The 15285-nt window shown below is 36.7% G+C and overlaps 1 protein-coding gene across 6 annotated transcripts in view; it reads left to right on the plus strand.

Annotated features, from left to right (window-relative positions):
- Positions 1–15285, plus strand: part of LOC133543556 (interleukin-12 receptor subunit beta-2-like) — a 57179-nt gene that overhangs the window by 4639 nt on the left and 37255 nt on the right. For all 6 annotated transcript variants that reach the window (XR_009804403.1, XR_009804404.1, XM_061888189.1 and 3 more), the window contains 5 exons: positions 3821–3944; positions 4011–4177; positions 10068–10213; positions 10277–10454; positions 12558–12640. Coding sequence is in view for 4 of the 6 variants with exons in the window: in XM_061888189.1 (XP_061744173.1) it covers positions 3821–3944; positions 4011–4177; positions 10068–10213; positions 10277–10454; positions 12558–12640 (698 nt within the window). In the remaining 2 variants the exon portion in view is untranslated. The remainder of the gene's footprint in view (positions 1–3820; positions 3945–4010; positions 4178–10067; positions 10214–10276; positions 10455–12557; positions 12641–15285) is intronic.

Consider the following 15285-nt stretch of genomic DNA (forward strand, 5'->3'; position numbering starts at 1 on the left):
TCTACGTCATAGTCCCTACTTCATAGTCTCACCTTTATAGTCTCTACTTCATAGTCCCTACTTCATAGTCTCTTCTTTATAGTCCCTACTTCATAGTCTCTACTTCATAGTCTGTAGTTTATAGCCCCTTCTTCATAGTCTCTCCTTTATAGTTTCTACTTCATAGTCTCGACTTCATAGTCCCTACTTCATTGTCTGTACTTTATAGTCCCTACTTCATTGTCTCTACTTCAGAGTCTACTTAATAGTCCCAATTCATACTCTAATTCATAGACTCTACGACGTTGTCCCTACTTCATAGTCTCTACCTCATAGTCCCTTCTTCATAGTCTCTCCTTTATAGTTTCTACTTCATAGTTTCTACTTCATAGTCCCTACTTCATAGTCCCTACTTCATAGTCCCTACATCATAGTCTCCACTTCATAGTCCCTACTTCATAGTCCCAATTCATAGTCACTAATTAATAGTCTCTAATTCATAGTCTCTACGTCATAGTCCCTACTTCATAGTCTCACCTTTATAGTCTCTACTTCATAGTCTGTACTCATAGTCCCTACTTCCCAGTCTCTACTTCATAGTCCCTACTTCCTAATCTCTACTTCATAGTCCCTACTTCATAGTCTCTTCTTTATAGCCCCTACTTCATAGTCTCTACTTCATAGTCTGTAGTTATAGTCCTTACTTCATAGTCTCTAGTTTATAGTCTCTATTGCATAGTTCCTACGTCATAGTCTCGACTTCATAGTCCCTACTTCATTGTCTGTACTTCATAGTCCCTCCTTCATAGTCACTACTTCATAGTCCCTACTTCATAGTCCCTACTTCATAGTCCCTACATCATAGTCTCTACTTCATAGTCCCTACTTCATAGTCCCAATTCATAGTCTCTAATTAATAGTCTCTAATTCATAGTCCCTACTTCATAGTCTCACCTTTATAGTCTCACCTTTATAGTCTCTACTTCATAGTCTGTACTTCATAGTCCCTACTTCCCAGTCTCTACTTCATAGTCCCTACTTCCTAGTCTCTACTTCATAGTCCCTACTTCATAGTCTCTTCTTTATAGTCCCTACTTCATAGTCTCTACTTCATAGTCTGTAGTTTATAGTCCTTACTACATAGTCTCTACTTTATAGTCTCTATTGCATAGGTCCTATGTCATAGTCTCGACTTCATAGTCCCTACTTCATTGTCTGTACTTTATAGTCCCTACTTCATTGTCTCTACTTAATTTTCTGTACTTTATAGTCCCTACTTCATTGTCTCTACTTCAGAGTCTACTTAATAGTCCCAATTCATAGTCTCTAATTCATAGTCTCTACGACGTTGTCCCTAATTCATAGTCTCTACTTCATAGTCCCTTCTTCATAGTCTCGCCTTTATAGTTTTTCTACTTCATAGTCTCTACTTCATAGTCCCTATTTCATTGTCCTTACTTCTTAGTCCTTACTTCATAGTCTCCTTTATATTCCCTACTTCCTTGTCACTACTTCATATTTTGTGCTTTATAGTCCCTTACTTCATAATCTCTACATTATAGTCTGTATTGCATAGTTCCTACTTCATAGTCCCTACTTTATAGTGTCTACTTCATAGTCTGTACTTTATAGTCCCACCTTCATTTTCTCTACTTCAGAGTCTACTTCATAGTCCCAATTCATAGTTTCTAATTAAATGGGTAAATGGGTTGTACTTGTATAGCGCTTTTCTACCTTCAAGGTACTCAAAGCGCTTTGACACTATTTCCACATTCACCCATTCACACACACATTCACAGTAATAATTCATAGTTTCTACTTCATAGTCTCTCATTTATAGCCCCCACTTCATAGTCTCTACTTCATAGTCCCTACTTCATGGTCTCCTTTATATTCCCTACTTCATTGTCACTACTTCATATTCTGTGCTTTATAGTCCTTACTTCATAGTCTCTACTTTACAGTCTTTATTGAATAGTTCCTACTTCATAGTCTCTATTTCATAGTCGGTACTTTATAGACCCTACTTCATTATCTCTGCTTCATAGTCTCTACTTCTTAGTCTGTAATTAATAGTCCTTACTTTGACACTTGTGTTTTAGGGCTATATAAATAAACATTGATTGACTGATTGATTGATTGATTACTTCATAGTCCCTACTTCATAGTCTGTATTTCATAGTCACTACTTCATAGTCTCTACTTTATAGTCTTTATTTCACAGTCTTCACTTTATAGTCCCCACTTCATAGTAGGAACTTTATATACTTCATAGTCTGAACTTCATAGTACTTGATAATATGTACTTTATAGTGTGTACTTTATAGTAAGTACTTCCTTACTGTTATTTACAGTCTGTACTTCAAGGTCCGTACATCATAGCACGTACTTCATAGTCTGTATCTCATAGTCTGTACTTCATAGTATTTACATCATAGTCTGTGTTTCATAGTGTGTGCTTCATAGTCCGTGCTTCATGGTCTGTACTCCAGAGTCTGTACTTCATAGTATGTACTTGATAATTTGTACTTTATATTGTGTACTTTATAGTATGTACTTTATAGTCTGTTATTTACAGTCATAGTCTACATCATAGTATGTACTTCATAGTCTTTATCTCGGTCTGTACTTCATAGTTTGAACATCATTCTGTACGTTATAGTCTGTACCTCAGTCTGTACTTCATAGTCTTTACATCATAGTCTGTGTTTCATAGTGTGTACTTCATAGTCCGTGCTTCATAGTCTGAATTTCATAGTCTGTTTCTCGTAATCTAAACTTCATAGTTTGAACGTTGTAGTCTGTACTTCATAGTGTGTACCTCATAGTCTGCATTTCATAGCACATACATCATAGTCTGTGCTTCATAGTATGTACTGAGTCTGAACTTCATAGTTTGAACATCGTAGTCTGTATTTCATAGTCCGTACCTCATAGTATGTACTTCATAGTATTTACATCATAGTCTGTGCTTCATAGTGTGTACTTTGAAGTCTGTGTTTCATAGTTTGTACTTCATGACATGTACTTTATAGTATTTGCTTCATAATGTGTACTTAATTGTTTGTGCTTCATAGGCTGTAGTCCATGGTCTGTACTTCATAGTCTGTGCTTCATAGTCTGTGCTTCATAGTCTGTGCTTCATAGTCTGTGCTTCATAGTGTGTACTTCATAGTCTGTACTTCATAGTGTGTACTTCATAGTCTGTACTTTATAGTATGTACTTCATAGTATGTACTTTATAGTATGCTTCACAATGTGTACTTAATATGTTGTGCTTCATAGTCTGTACTTCATAGTATGTACTTTATAGTATGCTTCACAATGTGTACTTAATAGTTTGTGCTTCATAGTCTGTACTTCATAGTATGTACTTTATAGTATGCTTCACAATGTGTACTTAATAGTTTGTGCTTCATAGTCTGTACTTTTTAGTATGTACTTGACAGTGTGTACTTGATAGTCTGTGCTTCATAATGTGTGCTTAATTGTCTGTGCTTCATGTGTACTTAATAGTTTGTGCTTCATAGTCTGTACTTTACAGTATGTACTTCATAGTCTGTGGTTTGTAGTCTATACTTCACAGTATGTACTTCATAGTCTGTACTTCATAGTATGTGCTTTATAGTCTGTGCTTCATAAAGGGTACTTAATTGTCTGTGCTTCATAGCGTGTACTTGATAGTCTTTACTTCACAATATGTACTTCATATTGTGTACTTCACAGTATGTACTTCATAGTCTGTGATTCATAGTATGTACTTCATATTGTGTACTTCACACTATGTACTTCATAGTCTGCAGTTTCTTATCATACTTTTGCCCCCCCCCCCAACATGAAGGCCCCCCTGACAAGCCCCTCAACCTCACCTGTGTCACCACGAGGCGGTGGCAGCGGGTGGAGTGCTCATGGCGGCGAGGACGAGACACCCATGTTTCCACTTCCTGCGAGGTGTCCTTCAGCAGGTGCTGGCAGTCCAGGTGCGTCACAGCGGTGTTTGAGTCTGGGGTCCTGACTTTGAACATCTGCAGGGAGAACTCCAGTCCACAACATTTAGCGTGCGGCCCTGACCAGCAGCACCTCATCCTACCTCCCACTCTGCGGGCTGGAAACACCTCGTATCAGCTAGTCGTCACCGCGCACAACCAGTTTGGACGCGTGATGTCCGACACCTTCGTCTTCACCCTAAACGACATCGGTGAGGGAGCAGGAACATGTTTACAACACCAATCCTTTCAAATTAAAATACTGCAACTGAACATATTTATAACATTAATCCCTTCAAATTAAAATACTGCAACTACACATATTTATAACATAAATCCCTTCAAATTAAAATACTACAACTACACATATTTAAAACATGAATCCCTTCAAATTAAAATACTGCAAATTAACATATTTATAAAATGAATCCCTTCAAATTAAAATACTGCAAACAAACGTTTTTCATAATATGAATCCCTTCAAATTAAAATACTGCAATTAAACACATTTCTTAACATGAGTCCTTTCAAATTAAAATACTGCAAATAAACATATTTATGACATGAATCCTTTCAAATTAATATACGGCAAATGAACATTTTTCATAACAGGAATTCCTTCAAATTAAAATATTGCAAATAGACAAATTTATAATCCTTTCAAATCAAAATACAGCAAAAATACTGCAAGTGAACCTATTTATAACATGAATCCCTTCAAACTAAAATATTGCAAATGAACATATTTGTACCATGAATCCCTTCAAATTGAAATACTACAAATAAACATATTTATAACATGAATCCCTTCAAACTAAAATATTGCAAATGAACATATTTATACTTCAACTTAAAATACTGCAACTAAACATATTTATAACATAAATCCCTTCAAATTAAAATACTGCAAATGAACACGTTTCATAACATGAATCCCTTCAAACTAAAATATTGCAAATGCACATATTTATAAAATTAATCCCTTCAAATTAAAATACTGCAAATAAACACATTTCTTAACATGAATCCTGTCAAATTAAAATACTGCAAATGAACATATTTCAAAATTAAAATACTGCAAATAGACAAATTTATAACATGAATCCTTTCAAATCAAAATACTGCAAGTGAACCTATTCATAACATGAATCCCTTCAAATTAAAATACTGCTAATAAACATGTTTATACCACGAATCCCTTCAAATTAAAATACTGCAAATGAACATATTCATAACATGAATCCCTTCAAATTAAAATACTGCAAGTGAACCTATTCATAACATGAATCCTTTCAAATTAAAATACTGCTAATAAACATGTTTCATAACAGGAATTCCTTTAAATTAAAATACCGCAAATGAACAAATTTATAACATAAATCCCTTCAAATTAAAATACTGTAGATAAACAAACATATTTATACCACGAATCCCTTCAAATTAAAATACTGCAAATGAACATATTCATAACATGAATCCCTTCAAATTAAAATACTGCAAATAAACGTTTTTCATGACATGAATCCCTTCAAATTAAAATACTGCAAATAAACACATTTTGTTAACATGAATCCTTTCAAATTAAAATACTGCAAATAAACGTATTCATAACAGGAATTCTTTCAAATTAATATACGGCAAATGAACATATTTCATAACAGGAATTCCTTCAAATTAAAATACTGCAAATGAACATATTCATAAAATGAATCTCTTCAAATTAAAATACCGCAAGTGAACCTATTCATAACATGAATCCTTTTATATTAAAATACTCCAAATGAACATATTTATAACATGAATCCCTTCAAATTAAAATACTGCCAATGAACATATTTATAAAATGAATCCCTTCAAATTAAAATACTACAAATGAACATAATTATAAAATGAATCCCTTCAAATTAAAATACTGCAACTGAACATATTTATAGCATGAATCCCTTCAAACTAAAATATTGCAAATGAACATATTTATAACATCAATCCTTTCAAATTAAAATACTGCAAATGGACATATTTCATAACATGAATCCCTTCAAATTAAAATACTGCAACTAAACATATTTATAACATTAATCCCTTCAAACTAAAATATTGCAAATTAACATATTTATACCATGAATCCCTTCAGATTAAAATACTGCAAATGAACATATTTATACCATGAATCCCTTCAACTTAAAATACTGCAACTAAACATATAACATAAATCCCTTCAAATTAAAATACTGCAAATGAACATATTTATAACATTAATCCCTTCAAATTAAAATACTGCAACTACACATTTAAAACATGAATCCCTTCAAATTAAAATACTGCAAATGAACATATTTATACCATGAATCCCTTCAAATTAAAATACTGCAACTACACGTTTAAAACATGAATCCCTTCAAATTAAAATACTGCAAATTAACATATTTATAAAATGAATCCCTTCAAACTAAAATATTGCAAATGAACATATTTATACCATGAATCCCTTCAAATTAAAATACTGCAACTACACGTTTAAAACATGAATCCCTTCAAATTAAAATACTGCAAATAAACACATTTCTTAACATGAATCCTTTCAAATCAAAATACTGCAAATGAACATTTATATAACATAAATATTTTCAAATTAATATACGGCAAATGAACATATTTCATAACAGGAATTCCTTCACATTAAAATACTGCAAATAGACAAATTTATAACATGAATCCCTTCAAAATAAAATACTGTAGATTAACATATTTATAACATGAATCATTTCAAGTTAAAATACTGCAAATAAATATGTTAAAAACAATAAACCCCTTCAAATAAATTAAAATACTGCAAATAAACATGTGTAGTTGGTAATGTAGTTGGTGATGTAGCTGGTGATGTTGTTGATGTAGTTGGTGATGTAGCTGGTGATGTTGTTGATGTTGATGTAGTTGGTGATGTAGTCAGTCATGTGGTTGGTGATGGGGTTGATGTAGCTGGTGACGAAGTTGGTGATGTAGTTGGCGATGTAGTTGGCAATTTAGCTGATGAGGTTGCCGATGCAGCTGATGTAGTCAGCAATGTAGTTTATGTAGTTGTTGATGTGGTTGGTAATGTCGGTGGTGGTGTGGCTGACGTAGTTGGTGATGCGGTTGGTGATGTAGTTTGTGATGCCGTTGGTGAAGCTGGCGATGTAGTTGATGTATGTGGTTAAGTTGTTAGTGATGTAGCTGAAGTAGTTGGGATGTGGTTAATGTAGTCAATGATATAGAGTTGGTGATGTAGTTGTCGATGTACCCCATGCGGTTGGTGATGCAGTTAATGTAGTTGTTGATTTAGCGTGTGATGTAGTTGGTGATGTAGTTGTTGATGCAGTTGATGTAGCCGGTGATGTAGTTGGTTAAGTGGTTGGTGAAGCTTCTGATGTAGTTGGGGATGTAGTTGATGTGCTTGGTGATGCAGTTAAAGTATTTGTTGAAGAAAATGTGATGTAGGTAGTGTAGTTTGTTAGGTTGTTGGTGATGTGATTGGTGATGTAGTTGGTAAGGCCGTTTGTGATGTAGTTGGTTAGGTCGTTGGCGATGCAGTTGGAGATGTGATTGATGATGTAGTTGGTTGAGTCAGGGGTGATGTAGTTGGTTAAGTCGATGCTGTTGTGATTGGTGATGTAGTTGGTTGGATAGTTGATGTAGTTGGTTAGGTCGTTGGTGATGTAGTTGATGATGTGATTGGTGATTCAGTTGATGTAGTTGCTGATGTAGTTGTTGATTCAGGTAATGTAGCTGATGATGTATTTGGTTATGTAGTTGCTGTAGTTGTCAGTGTAGTTGGTGATATAGTTGTTGATGCAGTTGATGTGGCCGGTGATGTAGTTGGTTATTTAGTTGGTGTAGTTCTTGATGTAGTTTGTGATGTAGTTGATGTACTCGGTGATGTAGCTAATGTATTTGTTGAAGCAAATGGTGATGTAGGTAGTGTAATTGGTTAGGTTGTTGGGGATGTAGTTGGTGATGTAGTTGGTTAGGTCATCGGTGATATGATTGGTGATGCAGTTGGTTAGGTAGATGGTGATGTAGTTGGTTAGGCCATTGGCGATGTAGTTGGTGATGTAGTTGGTTAGGTCATGTCTGATGTAGTCGATGATGCTGGTCATGTAGTTGGCTATGTAGTTGATGTAGTTAGTTAGGTCATTGGTGAAGCTGCCGATGTAGTTGGGGATGTAGTTGATGTACTTGGTGATGTGGTTAATGTACTTGTTGAAGCAATTGGTGATGTAGGTAGTGTAGTTGCTTAGTTCGTTGGTGATATGATTGGTGATGTAATTAGTTAGGTTGTTGGTAATGTAGTTGGTGATATAGTTAGGTCGTTGGTAATGTAGTTGGTGATGAGATTAGTGATGTAGTTAGGTTGTTGGTCATGTAGTTAATGATGTGATTGGTGATGCATTTGAGGTATTCTGTGATGTATTTGATGTAGTTGGAGATGTAGATGGTTAGGTCATTGGTGATGTAGTTGGAGATGTAGATGGTTAGGTCATTGGTGATGTAGTTGGAGGTGCAGATGGTTAGGTCATTGGTGATGCATTTGAAGTAGTTGGTGAAGTAGTTTATGTAGTTGGAGATGTAAATGGTTAGGTCATTGTTGATGTAGTTGGTAATGTAGTTGGAGATGTAGATGGTTAGGTCATTTGTGATGCAGTTGATGTAGTTGGTGATGCTCTTGATGTAGTTGGAGATGTAGATGTTAGGTCGTTGATGATGCAATTGATGATGTGATTAGTGATGCAGTTGGCGATGTAGTTGATATAGTTGGAGATGTAGATGTTTGGCCATAGGTGATGTAGTTGATGTAGTTGGTGATGCAGTTGATGCAGTTGGAGATGGTTAGGTCATTGGTGATGCAGTTGCTACAGTGGGTGATGTAGTTGATGCAGTTGATGTATGTGGCGATACAGTAGATGTAATTGGTGTAGTTGATGTAGTTGGAGATGTAGTTGGAGATATGGATGGTTAGGTCACTGGTGATGCAGTTGATGTAGTTTATGTATTTGGTAATGTAGTTGGTGTAGTTGGTGATGTATTTGGAGATGTAGATGGTTAGGTCATTGGTGATGCAGATGATGTTGTTGGAGATGTAGTTGGGGATGTAGATGGTTAAGACATTGATGATGTACTTGATGTAGTTGGTGATGTAGTTGATGTAGTTGGAGATATGGATGGTTAGGTCATTGGTGATGCAGTTGATGCAGTTTATTTATTTGGTGATGTAGTTGGTTAGGTTATTGGTGATGCAGATGATGTAGTTGGATATGTAGATGGTTAGGTCATTGGTGATGTAGTTGATGTAGTTGGTTATGTAGTTGATGTAGTTGGACATGTAGATGGTTAGGTCATTGGTGGTGTGGTTGATGTAGTTGGTGATGTAGTTGAGGTAGTTGGAGATGTAGATGGTTAGGTCTTTGGTGATGCGGTTGATGTAGTTGGAGATGCAGATGTCAGGTCATTGGTGATGCAGTTGATTTAGTTGGTGATGTAGTTGGGGATGTAGGTGTTAGGTCATTGGTGATGCAGTTGATGATGCAGTTGGAGATGTAGATGGTTAGGTCATTGGTGATGTAGTTGATGATATGATTGGAGATGCAGATGGTTAGGTCATTGGTGATGCAGTTGATGATGTAGTTGGATATGTAGATGTTAGGTCATTGGTAATGCAGTTGATGTAGTTGGTGATGTAGTTGGAGATGTAGGTGTTAGGTAATTGGCAATGCAGTTGATGATGTAGTTGGAGATGTAGATGGTTAGGTCATTGGTGATGCAGTTGATGTAGTTGGTGATGTAGGTGTTAGGTCGTTGGTGATGCAGTTGATGATGTAGTTGGAGATGTAGATGGTTAGGTCATTGGTAATGCAGTTGATGTAGTTGGAGATGTAGGTGTTAGGTCATTGGTGATGCAGTTGATGATGTAGTTGGAGATGTAGATGGTTAGGTCATTGGTGATGCAGTTGATGATGATGTGATTGGTGATGTAGTTGGATGTGTAGATAGTTAGGTGATTGGTGATGTAGTTGGATGTGTAGATAGTTAGGTGATTGGTGATGTAGTGGTTGACGTCGCCCACAGTGGTTCCACAGAGTCCTGTCATCCAGCACATCCACTTCCAGAAGAATTCCTCCAGGCTGGCGGCCATCTTGCAGTGGACTACACCTGAGGCTGTGCCACACCTGCGAGCGTCCGTCAGACGGCGGCGTGGCGACAACGCTTCCTGGGTAAGTCGACTATCTACCTCCATCCAAGTTGTGTCGCCATGGTGACGTGATGTTGTGGCCTAGGTGGTGAGCCAGGTGACCCGCCTCGCTGAGGATAAGGTGCAAGTAGACGGCCTGGAGCCTCTGGTGGACTACCAGTTCCAGGTGATGTTGTGTGACTCCGCCCCCTACCTGGGTGCAGGTCAAAGGTCACGCTGCAGCAAATGGAGTCCATCAATGACCATGAGAAGTCCTGGAAAAAGTAAGCTGACCTTTAACCCCAATCGTCTTTTTAGTACCCCTTTTCCACTGCATGGTACCCACTCGTCTTTTTAATACTCCTTTTTCACTGTATAGTACCCACTTGTCTTTTTAATACCCCTTTTTCACTGTATAGTACCCACTTGTCTTTTTAATACTCCTTTTCCACTGCATGGTACTCACTTGTCTTTTTAATACCCCTTTTCCACTGCATGGTACCCACTCGTCTTTTAATACTCCTTTTTCACTGCAGAGTACCCACTCGTCTTTTTAATACCCCTTTTCCACTGCATGGTACCCACTCGTCTTTTAATACTCCTTTTTCACTGCAGAGTACCCACTCGTCTTTTTAATACCCCTTTTCCACTGCATGGTACCCACTCGTCTTTTTAATACTCCTTAACCACTGCAGAGTACCCACTCGTCTTTTTAATACCCCTTTTCCACTGCATGGTACCCACTCGTCTTTTTAATACCCCTTTTCCACTGCATAGTACCCACTTGTCTTTTTAATACCCCTTTTCCACTGCATGGTACCCACTCGTCTTTTTAATACCCCTTTTCCACTGCATGGTACCCACTCGTCTTTTTAATACCCCTTTTCCACTGCATGGTACCCACTCGTCTTTTTAATACCCCTTTTCCACTGCATAGTACCCACTTGTCTTTTTAATACCCCTTTTCCACTGCATGGTACCCACTCGTCTTTTTAATACCCCTTTTCCACTGCATGGTACCCACTCGTCTTTTTAATACCCCTTTTCCACTGCATAGTACCCACTTGTCTTTTTAATACTCCTTTTCCACTGCATGGTACCCACTCGTCTTTTTAATACCCCTTTTCCACTGCATAGTACCCACTTGTCTTTTTAATACCCCTTTTCCACTGCATGGTACTCACTTGTCTTTTTAGTAACCCTTTTCCATTGCATGGTGCCCACTCGTCTTTTTAATACCCCTTTTCCACTGCATGGTACCCACTCGTCTTTTTAATACCCCTTTTCCACTGCATGGTACCCACTCGTCTTTTTAATACCCCTTTTCCACTGCATGGTACCCACTCGTCTTTTTAATACCCCTTTTCCACTGCATGGTACCCACTCGTCTTTTTAATACTCCTTTTCCACTGCAGAGTACCCACTCGTCTTTTTAATACCCCTTTTCCACTGCAGAGTACCCACTCGTCTTTTTAATACCCCTTTACCACTGCATGGTACCCACTCGTCTTTTTAATACCCCTTTTCCACTGCTTGGTACCCACTCGTCTTTTTAATACCCCTTTTCCACTGCATAGTACCCACTTGTCTTTTTAATACCCCTTTTCCACTGCATGGTACTCACTTGTCTTTTTAGTAACCCTTTTCCATTGCATGGTGCCCACTCGTCTTTTTAATACCCCTTTTCCACTGCATGGTACCCACTCGTCTTTTTAATACCCCTTTTCCACTGCATGGTACCCACTCGTCTTTTTAATACCCCTTTTCCACTGCATGGTACTCACTTGTCTTTTTAATACCCCTTTTCCACTGCATGGTACTCACTTGTCTTTTTAGTAACCCTTTTCCATTGCATGGTGCCCACTCGTCTTTTTAATACCCCTTTTCCACTGCATGGTACCCACTTGTCTTTAATTTCCCTTTGCCACTGCATGGTACCCACTCGTCTTTTTAATACTCCTTTTCCACTGCAGAGTACCCACTCGTCTTTTTAATACCCCTTTATCACTGCATAGTACCCACTCGTCTTTTTAATACCCCTTTTCCACTGCATGGTACCCACTTGTCTTTTTAATACCCCTTTTCCACTGCATGGTACTCACTTGTCTTTTTAATACCTCTTTTCCACTGCACGGTACCCACTTGTCTTTTTAATACCCCTTTTCCACTGCATGGTACCCACTCGTCTTTTTAATACCCCTTTTCCACTGCATGGTACTCACTTGTCTTTTTAATACCTCTTTTCCACTGCACGGTACCCACTCATTTTTATAAAACTTTTCCACTCATCTTTTAAGACCCCAATGTGTGTGTGCGTGTGCGTGTGCGTGTGTGTGTGTGTGTGTGTGTGTGTGTGTGTGTGTGTGTGTGTTTGTGCGTGTCTTCAGGCCCGTCCAAGCCAGTGAGTGTGTGGAGGGTGTTAACCAATGAGAAGTCAGGGTCAGAGAGGAAGGTGACACTTTTATGGAAGGTAACTTTCACTTTCATACATGAATACTTCAGCACCTACACTATGTGGACTTCTACACTTATCTTTTATCTACACTTACATTTTATCTACATTTACATTTTATCTACATTTACATTTTATCTACACTTACATTTTATCTACACTTACATTTTATCTACACTTACATTTTATCTACATTTACATTTTATCTACACTTACATTTTATCTACACTTACATTTTATCTACATTTACATGTTATCTACATTTACATTTTATCTACATTTACATTTTATCTACATTTACATTTTATCTACACTTACATTTTATCTACATTTACATTTTATCTACATTTACATTTTATCTACATTTACATTTTATCTACACTTACATTTTATCTACACTTACATTTTATCTACATTTACATTTTATCTACATTTACATTTTATCTACACTTACATTTTATCTACACTTACATTTTATCTACATTTACATTTTCTTAAACAATATTACATTAAACTTTCAGCACATTACACACAGTAGTTGTGTTGTGGCTTTATATTTGTGTGTTGTGGCCTAAAGTTGTGTTATGTTATTGTGTTGTGGCTGTATTTTATTTTATTGAGGTTTAAAGTTGTGTTGTGACTTCATATCATTGTGTTGTAGCTTCATATTATTGTGTTGTGGCTTAGAGTTGTGTTGTGGCTTTATATTTGTGTGTTATGGTCTAAAGTTGTTTTGTGTATTTATATTGTTGTGTTGTGGCCTTATTTTATTGTGTTGTGGCTTAAAGTTGTGTTGTGGCTTTATATTTGTGTGTTATGGTCTAAAGTTGTTTTATGTATTTATATTGTTGTGTTGTGGCCTTATTTTATTGTGTTGTGGCTTAAAGTTGTGTTGTGGCTTTATATTTGTGTGTTATGGTCTAAAGTTGTTTTGTGTATTCATATTGTTGTGTTGTGGCCTTATTTTATTGTGTTGTGGCTTAAAGTTGTGTCGTGGCTTGATGTTTTTGTGTTGTGGCTTTATATTGTTATGTTGGGGCTTAGAGTTGTGTTGTGTCTTTATATTGTTGTGTTTTGGCCTTATTTTATTTTGTTGTGGCTCAAACTTGTGTTGTGGCTTTATGTTATCGTGTCGTGGCTTGATGTTGTTGTGTTGTGGCTTTTAATATTCCTGTGTTATGGTCATGTATTGTTGAGTTGTGGATTTTTATTGTTGTGTTGTGTCTTTCTATTGTTGTGTTGTGGTTTAGAGTTGTGTTGTGACTTTATATTTGTGTGTTGGGGTCTAAAGTTGTTTTGTGTCTTTATATTGTTGTGTTGTGGCCTTATTTTATTGTGTTGTGGCTCAAAATTGTGTCGTGGCTTGATGTTGTTGTGTTGTGGCTTAGACTTGTGTTGTGGCTTTATATTTGTGTGTTAGGGTCTAAAGTTGTTTTGTGTCTTTATATTGTTGTGTTGTGGCCTTATTTTTTTGTGTTGCGGCTCAAAATTGTGTCGTGGCTTGATGTTGTTGTGTTGTGGCTTTTTGTATTCCTGTGTCGTGTCTTTATATTATTGTGTTGTGGCTTCATATTGTTGTGTTGTGGCCTTATTTTATTTTGTCGTGGCTTAAAGTTGTGTTGTGGCTTGATATTATTGTGTTGTGGCTTTATGTTGTTGTGGCTTTATGTTGTTGTGTTGTGGTTTTATGTTGTGTTTTGGCTTAATGTTGTTGTGTTGTGGCTTTTTATATTCCTGTGTTGTGGCTTTATATTTGTGTGTTATGGTCTAAAGTTGTGTTGTGTCTTTATATTATTGTGTTGTGGCTTCATGTTATTGTGTCGTGGCCTTATATTGTTGTTTTGGATTTATATTGTTGTGTTGTGGCTTTATATTGTTGTGTTGTGTTGTGGCTTTGATTTGTGTTGTTTCTTTATATTGTTGTGTTTTGGCCTTATTTTATTTTGTCGTGGCTTAAAGTTGTGTTGTGGCTTGATATTATTGTGTTGTGGCTTTATATATTCCTGTGCTGTGGCCTTATTTTGTTGTGGCTTTAGGTTGTTGTTTTGTGGCTTTATGTTGTTGTGTTGTGGCTCTATATTGTTGTGTTGTGGCTTACATTTGTGGTGTGTCTTTATATTGTTGTGCTGTGGCCTTATTTTATTTTGTCGTGGCTTAAAGTTGTGTTGTGGCTTGATAATTTTGTGTTGTGGCTTAGATTTGTGTTGTGTCTTTATATTGTTGTGTTGTGGCCTTATTTTATTTTGTCGTGGCTTAAAGTTGTGTTGTGGCTTGATATTATTGTGTTGTGGCTTTATGTTGTTTTGTTGTGGTTTTAGGTTGTTGTGGTGTGGTTTTATGTTGTTGTGTTGTGGCTTTTTATATTCCTGTGTTGTGGCTCTATATTTGTGTGTTATGGTCTAAAGTTGTGTTGTGTCTTTATATTATTGTGTTGTGGCTTCATGTTATTGTGTCGTGGCCTTATATTGTTGTGTTGTGGCTTTATATTGTTGTGTGGTGGCTTTATATTGATGTGTTGTGTCTTCATGTTGTATAATGCTAGCTCTTAGCAATTGCTAGCTGTAAGATAATGCTATCTGTAAGCTAGTGCTAGCTCTAAGCTAATGCTAATAGCAAATGTTTTGCTGTGTCAATGTGACATTTACTAGGCAACTAGTGGCGGG

Source organism: Nerophis ophidion, linkage group LG26, assembly GCF_033978795.1.
Source record: "Nerophis ophidion isolate RoL-2023_Sa linkage group LG26, RoL_Noph_v1.0, whole genome shotgun sequence".
Taxonomy (NCBI): Eukaryota; Metazoa; Chordata; class Actinopteri; order Syngnathiformes; family Syngnathidae; genus Nerophis; species Nerophis ophidion.